Source organism: Vespa crabro, chromosome 23, assembly GCF_910589235.1.
Source record: "Vespa crabro chromosome 23, iyVesCrab1.2, whole genome shotgun sequence".
In the NCBI taxonomy this organism is placed as follows: Eukaryota; Metazoa; Arthropoda; class Insecta; order Hymenoptera; family Vespidae; genus Vespa; species Vespa crabro.
This window is the reverse complement of record NC_060977.1, coordinates 2,819,992-2,832,500: the sequence shown is the minus strand read 5'-3', so window position 1 is coordinate 2,832,500 and position 12,509 is coordinate 2,819,992. Positions and strand designations below refer to the sequence as shown.

Here is a 12,509-nt window from a genome sequence, read left to right as displayed (position 1 = left end):
ATAACAGAATCTTATCACGTTTTAACTTTTGTTAATTAAAATTATTTAATGTTAAGATACATTCTCTACCCCAAAAAACACTAGTCAATATTGAATAGCTGGAAGAAAATGTAAATCTTATTGCGAACGGATGTACACAAGGAATATACATATATTATCTCAATTTATAACATAACGCTTAATTGCGAATATGTATAATTGAAATAAATCCATTGATAAATGATTTCAATCTTTCATGCATAAAAATATTTTTAACTGAGCGGAGAGATTTGGGAATAGATCTCAAACATAACAACACTGTGCATATATGTATATCGATCTATAACATATAAATGAATGTTTATATAACTTTTAACGCTATAGATAAATAAATCGATTTTTAATGTATTGTCTGTTACTTAGGAAGAAGAGAAAAATGACAATTCGCTGATACATCAAAATTAAAATCAAACGTATGAAAAACTTCTATAAAAATCCTTATGTTCCCATTTCTCTACTCTCATGGAGAGCATGTCCAAAATGATGTGTAATTATTTTAAAAAGCTTTCCATATGATCCTTTTTTTTTGTTTTATACTCTTTTATATTTAATGCGCGTTTACTAATAAATGTAAAATCACTTTTATGATTTGATCATTATGATCTTTCATCCTATTATAAAAACTTTCTTCTAAAAGTATTATCCCACTTTATGATCTACATATGATCCGATGAATCAAGAAGAAATGTCCTTTACAGACTAATTCTGTGTCTACATCGAAGTTTTACTTATAGTGAAATCAATCACATCCATTTACTGTACAAAATGATATATATATATATATATATATATATATATATATATATATATATATATATATATATTACCATACCTGTTTGGTTTAGTCGGAGAATTGGCGAAGTTTTAGCTCATACTAATTTTTGGGAAACATTGCTAAAATCGTGGCACATATTTGTTGGGGATCAGTTTCATGAGGATTCATTGCCATCGCTGCTTGTACCTGTTCCTCGGGGAAGATATTTGCAAGATGATAATGTAAACGACGTCGTGCATCTTGGGTTTGTGTATTCCAAGTAGCTCCGTGTAAATTTGTTGCGGCTGATGATGGTGAGGGCAACAAATTTAATTGTGGATCAGATGTGCCTAATCTAGATACTCGTGAAGGTGCAATTAGATTCGTACTACGAGGAGGCCAAGCTCGGTAAGAATCTGGTGCCGAAGCAATACGTGTTACATGTTGATGAAGTCCTTCAGGATGATCCCAACTACATCAAAGAAAATATATATGTGTGTGTGTGTGCGTATATATATATACATATATTGGAACCAATAATTAGGATAAAACCTAAATATATATCCAACATACCTTATAGGTACTGAATAAGGAGACTCATTACTAGCATGTCTTGTAAGTGGCCTATGCTGTTGGATCGTTGGATGACCACCAATTATAGATTGCTGTGAATGTTGCTGTTGCTGTTGTTTTTGCTGTTGTTGTTGTTGTTGTTGCTGTTGTTGTTGTTGCTGTTGCGTCGAAGATTGCGCTGTGTGCTGTTGATATCTTCTCAATTGATAAATACGTGGATCGCATGCCGGATTTAAGGTTAATTGCCGTTGTAATTTTCTATGCATATTCACTGGCTCTGTATCCGAGCTATTAACTCTAGGTGTTGGCCAATTACCTGGAGGAGATACGTATCCTTGAAACGTGGATACAGATTTTTTCTTTGTTAGTTTTAAAATATTCATTCTAATAAATATATATAATTCAATGAAATTCATTAAAATCGAATACAATTTTATTATCTACCTTGCATATTTTGTACAGCAGAAATCTGTTGCGCGTATACGATTGGACTAGTCGTTGACAAATCCGTAGTGACATTTTCAACGGATCTACTTTTAGGGACGGATGCTAACGATTGAGAAACATTAGATGATATAGCAGCTGATCTTGCTTTACAAAGGGGTTGATGTTGTTGCACGGTAACATTCGTAGTACTCGCCGCTGTTGTAGAATTTAAAGGTAAACTTAAACTCGGACCTCTAGCTTGAAGATGTCGTTGGGCATGTTCCACCAAACGTTCTGTTACAGATTTATGAGGATGCGGACCTCTTTCTGGATGACGAAATTTGCATTTGTTTCCATACGTACATTTCTACGATAAATAAAACTTTTATACGTACATATATATGTAAATAAAAAAAAAAAAAAATTAATAATAATCACAATGCAAACGATCAAATCGCACGTCCATATTTGTTATTATACTCGGCGCTAACCTTCGCATATGGACATGGCGGTGCTGGATCAGTTTTTTTCGGTCCAATTCTTAAGAAATTTTCTAAAGTAGGTCCACTTCTACCAAGCGGATCATCAGGTGGCATAAATCGATCGTTTACAAAACTGTACATCAAAATTCTCTCTTCGACGACTCTTCGAAATTCTGGATTTTCTTGTGCCAAATCTCTGTAATTATCGTTACTAACAACGATACCATCGACTTCAGCGGCCAACCTCAGAATATAACGATCGTCGTAACAGACCATACGTTTACCTCCGACTAGTCTGTAGTAGAACACGCAAAAAAAAAAAAAGAAAAAAAAATAAATAAACACGTTATAGCAAATAAAATTCTCTTGTGGTTTTAACACTGCCATAAAATAAAAAATAATGTAGTAAAATATAAAGATTGATAATATCTCACCTGGATGGAGTGAAAACGAGTAATCGATCTCTCTCGAGTTCACCTAGAATTTCTTGATCGGCTATTGGATTATCAGGCCTAGATGCTTCCTTACGCCACTTTGGTACAAAAACAGTGATCTCTCGATGTCCTCTAGCTTTGAACCAATCGACGCAGATTTTAATACCACGACATGAAAATATTTCTTTATTTCCATGGCTCATAGCGACGTTACTACCGTCGATTACAACAGGCCTCAAACATGTAACAGTAGTTGTCGTTAGATTCGATCTACCAAGTTCTTCTGTACTGGTCTCCCCATCTAAAATAGCATCGCATTCTTCCGGGCTTTCGCTTAATTTTGGCGAACAACTTGCACCGAGCTTTATCAATTCGGCCAATAACTCATTTTGACCAGGATCCGGTCCTAATTTTTGAAGAGCTGCTTGTACCAAACGTTCGGTATATCCAAGCTTCAATGCGAATTCAACTCTGGCCGTATACCCTTATGATGATAAAAAAAAAAAAAAAAATAAAAAAATAAAAAAAAGATAAAGGAAGGAAAAAAAGAAAGAAAGAAAGAAGAGAACAAAATAAATTTATGTTATACATTGTCATCGATATCAAATTATTAACATGATTTTCGATGATATAAAATTACTCTTACCTGGACTTTGCGTTGGGGACTGTCCCTGAACGGTAACATACTCAGCAAATTCCGCTGCCAAGGTATCCGAAGCAGTACGGGACACGTCCGAATGCGTGGAAGACGAGAGCCGTGATTCCAATGGCGGATGAACGCTCGTTGAATCTTCAGCTTCGTAATCACTGTCATATGAAGAATCTTCAGCGTCTCCACCATTGCTACCACCACCTAACACCGTGCAATCAACGTATCTCTGAAAGAAAAGGAAAAAAAGAAAAAACAAATTCTTATTTTCTTTTTCTTTTTCTCTCTTTTTTTTTTTTTTTTAAATACATTCTTATACACAAGATAATTCATTATCGTATTCGTTTACAATTTGTTTTCTCATTAATCAAATACATACATGTGTACGTACATATATTATATTATCACATTAATTATAATTAAGAATTTCGATCTTATGTCTATGTTCTTTTTCATTTCATTTTTCTTGTTTTTTTTCTTTTTTTTCTTTTTTTTCTTTTTTTTTTTTTTTTTTTTTTTTTTTTTTTTTTTTTTTGTTTTCCTTCTTCATTCGATCTTATAGCTTCGAACTTTCGATTGAGATAAAAATAGAATTGATCTTTTATTATACTTTTTTCTTTTCTTTTTTTTTACTTGATGCCACACTTGATCATATGCTTTCAAGTTTTCGAAAAAGAAATAAAAACAGAATGAAATCTTACGTGAGCTTTGTCATTCTACCTTATACTTTTGACCATTCGAAAAAGATAGAAATAAAATTTCATTTTTTATATTAACAATCTTTCGAAGAGCGAAATATATAAATAAAATTGATCATCCGAGAAAGGATAGAAATGTTTATTGTATTCACCTTGATATTTTATAATCTTATAATCTTATATATCTTTCAAGCTCTTGAAAATAGATAGATAGAAATAGTATTGAAACGTCGAACGATTAGTAGCCTCCTTCTCCTTCTCCTCCTCGTCCTTATTTAAATCGATACGGTCTTGAGTTTTCTACGTTCTATTTTCGTCGTCGTTCAAACTAATACCATTTTTCAAATTGATTTCAATTTACTTTGATACGATATGCAAAATATGTGAAAAGTACTTAGATAAGTAAGTAAGTAAATTATCCTACCTCCTATCGAAGCGTGCGGAAACATAAATTAAGATTTATATTTATATTTTAAGAATAAGATAGATCTCTTGAATACGAACAAATTCGTTCTATAAAAAAAAAAAAAAAAAAAAAAAAAAAAAAAAAAGTAAATACTTTCGAGAGGGAAAAGATAAGAAGAAAAAAAAAAAAGAAAAAAAAGAAAAAAATAGAAACAAGACACTTTGATCTATCTATAATATTCTCGGAACGAAAAGGTAGTATATCTCTTTACTGCCATTTTCTTTGATATCCTGACTTCAAGGGGTGACTATAAAACGACGATGAGAGGAGGGAAGTGAGGTGAAAGGATGAGAGTAGAGAGAGATAGAGAAAGAAAGAAAGAGAGTCAAAGTTCCGTTTAACGGATCTCCGAACAGAAACGCGTCCGCTTTGGAACTGACGCCATAAGCTATCATGCTTGTATCTCGACTATCTTCTCATCTTATCGAGGAGACTAGCTTCCTTCGAGCGAAGCGGCAACCGCCTGCTGCACTCGGAGACTCGGCAGCCAGTAAATAACGACTTGCGGATTTATGGCTACATGCGTATACATATGTGTAAGTATGGAACCACGCAAGTCACCTCCCTACCTCCCTCCCTCCCTCCCGTTCTCCTTCCAACCCTCCATTCCACTTCGTTTCTCCTTCTCTCTCTCCTTCCTACTCCACCTCCTCCTCCTCCTCCTTTTCCTCCTCTCTTCCTTCTACAACTACCTGCACGCAAAGATTTTTAGGGGCATGAAACGCGTGGGTAGAGCAACTTGTAAAGCATTGCAACTGCAATACTCTGTATTATTACAGTCGATATAAATTACAATCTTTTTTTTTCCATTAATTATTGGATTATAAAAAAAAGGGGAGGAGAATATTAGATATTAATGTATAGATATAATTTTGTGTGTGTGTGTGTGTGTGAGCACATGATAAATAATGATGTATAGAAAAACTTATGATATATAGAGAATAGATAATTTATTAAAATTATCTATTAATGTAAATAGAGAAATTTAATGTTTCATTAATTTAAATAAAGAAGATAGATAATATATAGATAATAGATAAGGATATATATTTAAGGAATAGATAGAAATATATGTATTTAGAGGGCAGATAATGAACCTTTCTTTTTTTACGATGTATCTATATCTATATATACCTACATGATAAATAAAATAAAATAAATAAAATAAAATTTTATAAAATAGTACTTTAATCGATAGAATCGACATATATCGCAGATTTGATAAAATAATCGACCTTTGAACATTTTTTACGAGAAATTATGATAAATAGGACATAGCACTTGTTTGTCGCGGATGCAACCATTAACGGAGATCCAGGTGAAAGTAGAAAGACGTCGGACCATCAGGGTCGTCCATCCTGTACCATTCTTAAATCGACGAAGTCTCATTTATGTTATATACACATCATACATATCCCATCATGCATATATATCATACATACATATATACATATGTGTGTGTGTGTGTGTGTGTGTGTGTAATAAAATTATGAGTAAAACGTTTATAATTTCTTCGAATTAATAATCGATTCTTATGGATTCTACGTAAATCAAATGTTTTCTTCGAAAATTGACGATCAAAGAGGAAATCTATGCACGACGACAACGACAACGACGACGACGATGACGACGAGGATGACGTTCCGTTAGAAATTCCCAAGATAGAAAGAAAATATAAGATCCCTCCTCACTTACAACATATATATATATATATATATATATATATATATATATATTAGCTTCCGAAATCGCGATGGTTAGGCCTTCGAGTCAGTCGTGCGCCGCGTCGGTAGCATCCGTAATAAATTTCTCGCTAACCTTGCGTCGTCGCCCACCACTCCCGGATCTAGTCTAACGCACATACGTATATGTATGTGTATATGTGTGTACACATATATATATATATATGTATGTATATACATATGTATATATGTATGTATGGATGTACGTGCCAGCGCACGTAAGAGGTAACCTGCATATACGTGACCTACGTTCACGGAACACACATACATATGTACATACACATGCACATACACATGCATATATATATATATATATATATATATATACGTACATACATACATAGAGGGGAAGAAATTAGTAATAAGAGCATATGTTTTTATCTATATTATATGTCTCATAAGATTTGACTAATCTAATATCAATCAGAAATAATAGAAATATCAAGATGTCGCATTAAAATAGATTACCAGAGTTCTGATTTCTTTGGATATAAGGATCTCTTTGAGGTAGGGAGAAAAAAAAGAAAAAAAGAGGAAGAAATAAAAATATAAGAAAAAAAAAAATAAATAAGAAAAAAAAAAGAAAATAAAAAAAAAAGTTGATCTCCTTCCGCGTGTCACTTTTAACATATCTCTCTCTCTCTCTCTCTCCTCACGCTCTAATGAAATTGATTATCGATAATAGCAAACTATGTAACTCTATGTCGCAATCGTAAATATATTACGATATACGTATGTATGTATGTATTTATGTGTGTCTACTGTACGATGATGACCTTACGTCATGGGGTTTGCCGAAGGTCCGTTTTCTTTACCACGTGTGTCTTTCTTCGGTAGCTTAGCTAAACGCTTAAAATCTCTTATTCATGGATCATGTAATCGATCTTTGATTGTTCGTCATTAAATTCAATATAAATCGTATTGTACGTTCGATCTATACACACATACAAACATACATATAAATATAAATATATATATATATATATATGCATATATATTTATTCGATCTGTGTGTGTGTGTGTGTAAGATCGTTTCGATATCGATACCAGAGCTCTTGTTTCCATCTTGTCGAATCCCGTTATTACCGTCGTACTCAAGAACTTTTTCTCTCGAGTCAGTCAGGGCGAACGATGATCCGATTGGAAGGAATCAATGAATCGATTTATCGTTCGAATTTATATCAAGAGATATATATCACTGCGTTTACTTATGATATCTCTCAAAGGAATTGATATCTTTTTATCCAAATAATTGCTGGAAGTTAACGAACAAAACAACGACCACAATAATGATAACAACGCCGATGGCTACAATAACAACAACAATAACAACAACAACAAAATTAAATTAAAAGGAACAAATAATTATTTCATTATAAAAATCTATGCGTAATATATATATATATATATATATATATATATATATATATATATTATAGTTGATATTTGGTAGAGAGGAGGAGGAAAAAAAGAGGAAGGGGAAAAATAATAAATAAATAAAAAAGAAAGAGAAAAAGAGAGAGAGAGAAAATTAAAAGAAAATTAAAAAGAGATAAAATAAAGGGGAAAGTGGGTAGGGGTAGGGACAGGGTAGGGGTAGGGACAGGGTAGGGGCAGGATAAAAGAGGGGCATCTTCATCAGACAGAGATCGCACAAATTTCTTCGGGCCTGCGCAGAAGAAGGCAAAATGTACACGGTGTGCGCCCCTGCGCCGACAAGATATTCTCTCACGGAACTGGTTTCACATGATTGTACGCGAGAGAGAGAGAGAGAGAGGAGAGAAGAGAGAGAGAGAAGAACCTCCTCGACGAAATTGTCCTCCCCCTCTTTTTCTTTCTTTCCTCTCTTCCTTCCCTCCTAAACCTTCGCTTCTTCTTTGGATATTTTCGAAACTGGTTTCACTTGGTGTGGTTAGAAAGAATAAAAAAAAAAAAAAAAAAAAAAAGGAAAGGAAAGTAAAAATAAAAAAGAAAAAAAAAGAATCATTTAATCCACGAATTTGAACAAATAATACAAGGTGGTTCAAAAGTTCTTGGGGTTAAAAGTTTCTGGCTGATTGAAAAAAAAAAAAAAAGAAAAAAAAAAAGAAAAATAAATCCATTATTTATCATCTTTTTCACGATACCTCAGAGGCAAACTTCTTTAAAAACTAAATTTGAAGTGGTTTGAAAAAAAAAAAAATAAGAGAGATAAAAAGTAATCGATTTTATCAAATTTATCTAAGAAATTCTTTCGGCCCGGCATTGTCTATGAATCGTATCTACGAATTCGAAATGAATAATATTCATGAACAATGTTTTCTCTCGAATAAAAATTTCTGATCTTTCTTTCATTAATCCATCTATATGCAAAAAGATCTATCGTAGATACATACATATTATATCTAACGACGATCGACTTTCCCCTAAGAAACATATTTCATGTTCCGGGTTCTCCTTCGATCTCTCCCCTCCCCCTAATAAATTTCTAACCAAAGCGAGAATTATAAATGTTTTATATCAATCGTGAAAAAAATTAAAAAGAAAAAGAAAAAAAAAAAAAAGAAAAAAGAAAAGAATTCTCTTGCATTGATTATTTGTTTATCGAATTTGTGTAACTATAAAATAATTACTATTATTTCTTATTGATTTAATCGATTAATCAAATAAAGCGCGACACGAGGGAGGATGAGTGGTGGGAGGAGGTGGAGGGAGGATGATTCGAAAATTGTAGGCAGAAAAAGAAAAAGAAAAAAAGAAAAAAGAAAAAAGAAAGGGGGGGAAAGAAAAAAGAAAAAAATTATTATTATCATAATGCACGAAGATAATTAAGATATCCTTAAAATTTCAACAATATTTCAAGGCGCAATATTCTGATGAAAGAATATCACAAGAAAGTCGAGTTACGTAAGAAGTAAATTCATTCATCGTTTCACGAGCTTCACGAAGAAGGAGGAGAAGAAGAAGAAGACGAAGAAGAAGAAGAAGAAGAAGGTGAAGTAGGAAAAGAAGGAGAAGGAGGAGAAGGTTGAGATGGAGAAGGAGGAGAAAGAGGAGGAGGAGGAGGATAGAAAAAGAAAAGGAGAGAAGGTCTGGAGGTTTCCAGCCGATCGAAAGGAGGGAAACTAACTGCATCTGCCGAGGGAGAGTAAAGGGTGGGGAAGGTGGGCCACGCGAGAAGTTTGCTTCCGGGTTGGATACTCGCTCTCTTATGGCCTTTCGCGCGATCTCGAACGCGCTCCAAAGGCAAAGTGGACAACAGTAGATTGATTCGCATTAATCTGTAGAGCCGGTAGAAACACAGTCGGGTTACAATCACAGAAAGTGTGCCGATTCCGGCTACCACATTGAGAACCACGCCTCCTCCTCCTCCTCCTCCTCCTCGTCCACCTCTTCCATCCATACTGTTATACGAAAAAATAAACTCCCATTGGAAATTTTATATACGTTCATCGCGTGCGAATTTTTTTGAATATCAATTTTCTCTATGATTTTGTAATAATAATAATTAAAAAAAAGAAAGGGAAAAAATGTTATATATATATATATATATATGTATTTGTGTATGTATGTGTGTATGTGTGAAAATTTCATAAACGAGAAAGTTTAACAAATTACAGTAACTTATGCACGTAGACATTATGTCATTCGATCCCGAACCAATCGTTTTTGTACTATTCATTTGCCATTCTAAAAAGTTCGACTCGTTGCACGTTGCATAACGAAACGAGTCGAATGGTTCGCTTTCGAATCATTCGTCCTATGTGCCGAACTCTAACTGAAAGTCTATTTTGGTTATGCGTAAATTTACTGATCGTAACTGAATACATCCAAATATATAACGAATCGTTTTTATGTCCCTTCTTCTGTTTATATACATATTTTTTTTGTTTTGGAAAAAAAAGGAAAGTTTAAATAATAATTAATAATGTCATGGAATATTATTAATTGTGATTTATATTATTGAAATTTTTATTGTTAAAAAATTTATACGTTAAACTAAGGTATTAAATATCTTATTGTTATAGTGAAAAGAAAAAAAAAACAAAAAAAAAATTGTAAGAGATTAAATGGTAAATCATATGTAAGAAATGTAATCTTGGATATTGAAATATACGTGTCGTACAATTGTTTTTAACGATTAATGTGAAATCAATTGAATCATATATTATATATATTATAGTTTCTAGAAATTAATTAACGGTTTATAACGCGGCGTCGAGGCATTCAGTTAAATTGATAAGAAAGACTTCGGAGGGAAGGAAAACAATATGATATTTCTATTTTCCTTATCTGAGTGAAATGACGTCGGTAATGCATAAGTAAACAGAGAAATAACAAGTTTTTCAACTTTTGCGAATTGAAAATAAACTTATGATATTAAGAATTAATAATAATATATTACGAATTAAGAGGATATATAATTTACGATGAAAGAATAAAAAAAGAAAATATATATATATATAATGGAAATGTATTCGTGAAGAAGAGAAAGAGATTATATGGGTGCGTTAGTATCCTTTCATTGTTGGTAGAAAATGATTACGAGTAGGCGGATGTAAAAGCGGATATGGCTTCTAAGACGCGCCAGAGTTCCTATATAAAAATGGACTCGCGATCATTGTACTTTCTTATCAGTGTCTTATCAATAAGGAGACATATCTGGAGTAATTAACGATCTAATACTAACGAGCAGCAACGATGTATCGATGTAAACCGGATGACAGCTAATCGTCTGGATAATTATAGTCTCGTTAACGTCATTCTGATTGCGTCTCGTATCATCATCAGGCCACGAGATTGTCGATAATCGTCACGAATTGAATGTCGAAACATTTACGAAAACATAATATTCCTTTACAACAGATGAAAATGATAACGATATTAAGAATTCTCTTAAGAGATATAAATTATTTATCAATAAGGTCAAATACTTCGACCTTGTAAGCTTTCATAAATTTACATTTTGATGATATCACGTTCCAAAAAAAAAAAAAAAAAAAAATAATAATAAACATATACACATATACATATAATCAATATAATTCGTTTCTATTTCATATTTCTAACGATTTTCTAACGCACATATACATATTATATAAAATGTATTTACGTAGCATATAATTCGTATTCATAATATACTCGATCAACGCACATACATACATACATACATACATACATACATACATACATACATAGATACATACATACATAGATACATACATACATACATACATACATAGCCAAAGTGCGTGGAAAAGCCGCGAGAAGTTTTAATAGAACGGCCGTTCGCTTTCTCGGAGAAATTCGAAACGTCGTTTCTCGTTCGGAACTCACCTTTCCCGCGACCGTCATTCCAATCTCGCTTGGTACCGCGAGTCTCTCGAGAAAAAGAACGTAACAATTCTGTTTTCGTTCTAATACGTTCAGGACGAAACAATCTTAGCTAATGTTTTCCTTTTTTTTCGTTTCTTGTTTGTTTCTTAATTCTTCTTTCCTTCTCAAATGATCTTCGAGTTGAACATTCCGAACGATTTTCTTCTTCCTTTCCTTGTCGCACTATTACACTGTCTATAATATTTTATTTATTTAAATAATAAAAAAAAAAAAAAAAAAAAAAAAAAACAAATAGACAAAAAGAAAAAGGAGGAAAAAGAATACATCGAATTAATCGAAATGATGATAAATAAAAAAAAAAAAAAAAAAAAGAGGATAAAAAGAAAAGTAAAAAAGAAAACACGACGACTACGCGTACAAAGAATGCGTTTCAAAGGCACACTTGTTATTACAGTAAAAGAAAGAGAAAGAGAGATAGAGAGAGAGAGAGAGAGAGAGAGAGAATGAAAAAGAAGTGAAAAAGAAAGATGGAACGATACGAGGAACGCGAGGACCAGAGAAGAGGTGCGCACTCGGCGAAAGCCGCGCGGTGAATGGAGCGACTGCTTCTCCGCGTGGCTCGCGACGTCACCGATTCCTTCCCCCTCCTTACCCCCACCCGCCGCGCGACACTTGGGATCCTACTTCCATACCCCCACTACACCGGCGCTCCTCTAGCGAGCCTGATCGTACGTACGTTCTCTCTCTCTCTCTCTCTCTCTCTCTCAACTACGGTAGACTCCTTATGACGCGTTCACATGTCGATATCGATGGTTTTTTTTCTTTTTCTTTTTTTCATTTCATTTTTTCTTTTATTAATTTTAATTTAAATATTTTCATAAAATGTGGTGAAACTACGGTAGGACTTTTTACGACGCATACGCATGTCGA

At 33.2% G+C, this 12,509-nt stretch overlaps 1 protein-coding gene across 3 annotated transcripts in view; it reads right to left on the bottom strand.

Annotated features, from left to right (window-relative positions):
* The window catches only part of LOC124432074 (probable ribonuclease ZC3H12C), a 29,087-nt gene that overhangs the window by 6,490 nt on the left and 10,088 nt on the right, over nucleotides 1-12,509 (bottom strand). Inside the window, exons 1-7 of one of the 3 annotated variants that reach the window (XM_046980614.1) lie at nucleotides 11,580-12,176; nucleotides 3,355-3,586; nucleotides 2,709-3,192; nucleotides 2,284-2,569; nucleotides 1,811-2,159; nucleotides 1,367-1,700; nucleotides 872-1,265 (exon numbers count right to left, since the gene is read on the bottom strand). In XM_046980614.1, coding sequence (XP_046836570.1) covers nucleotides 914-1,265; nucleotides 1,367-1,700; nucleotides 1,811-2,159; nucleotides 2,284-2,569; nucleotides 2,709-3,192; nucleotides 3,355-3,586; nucleotides 11,580-11,597 — 2,055 coding nt within the window. In that variant the 5' untranslated portion in view covers nucleotides 11,598-12,176 and the 3' untranslated portion in view covers nucleotides 872-913. Of the gene's footprint in view, nucleotides 1-871; nucleotides 1,266-1,366; nucleotides 1,701-1,810; nucleotides 2,160-2,283; nucleotides 2,570-2,708; nucleotides 3,193-3,354; nucleotides 3,587-11,579; nucleotides 12,177-12,509 lie in introns of those variants that run through there. The other 2 variants (XM_046980613.1, XM_046980612.1) reach the window with 2 other exon arrangements.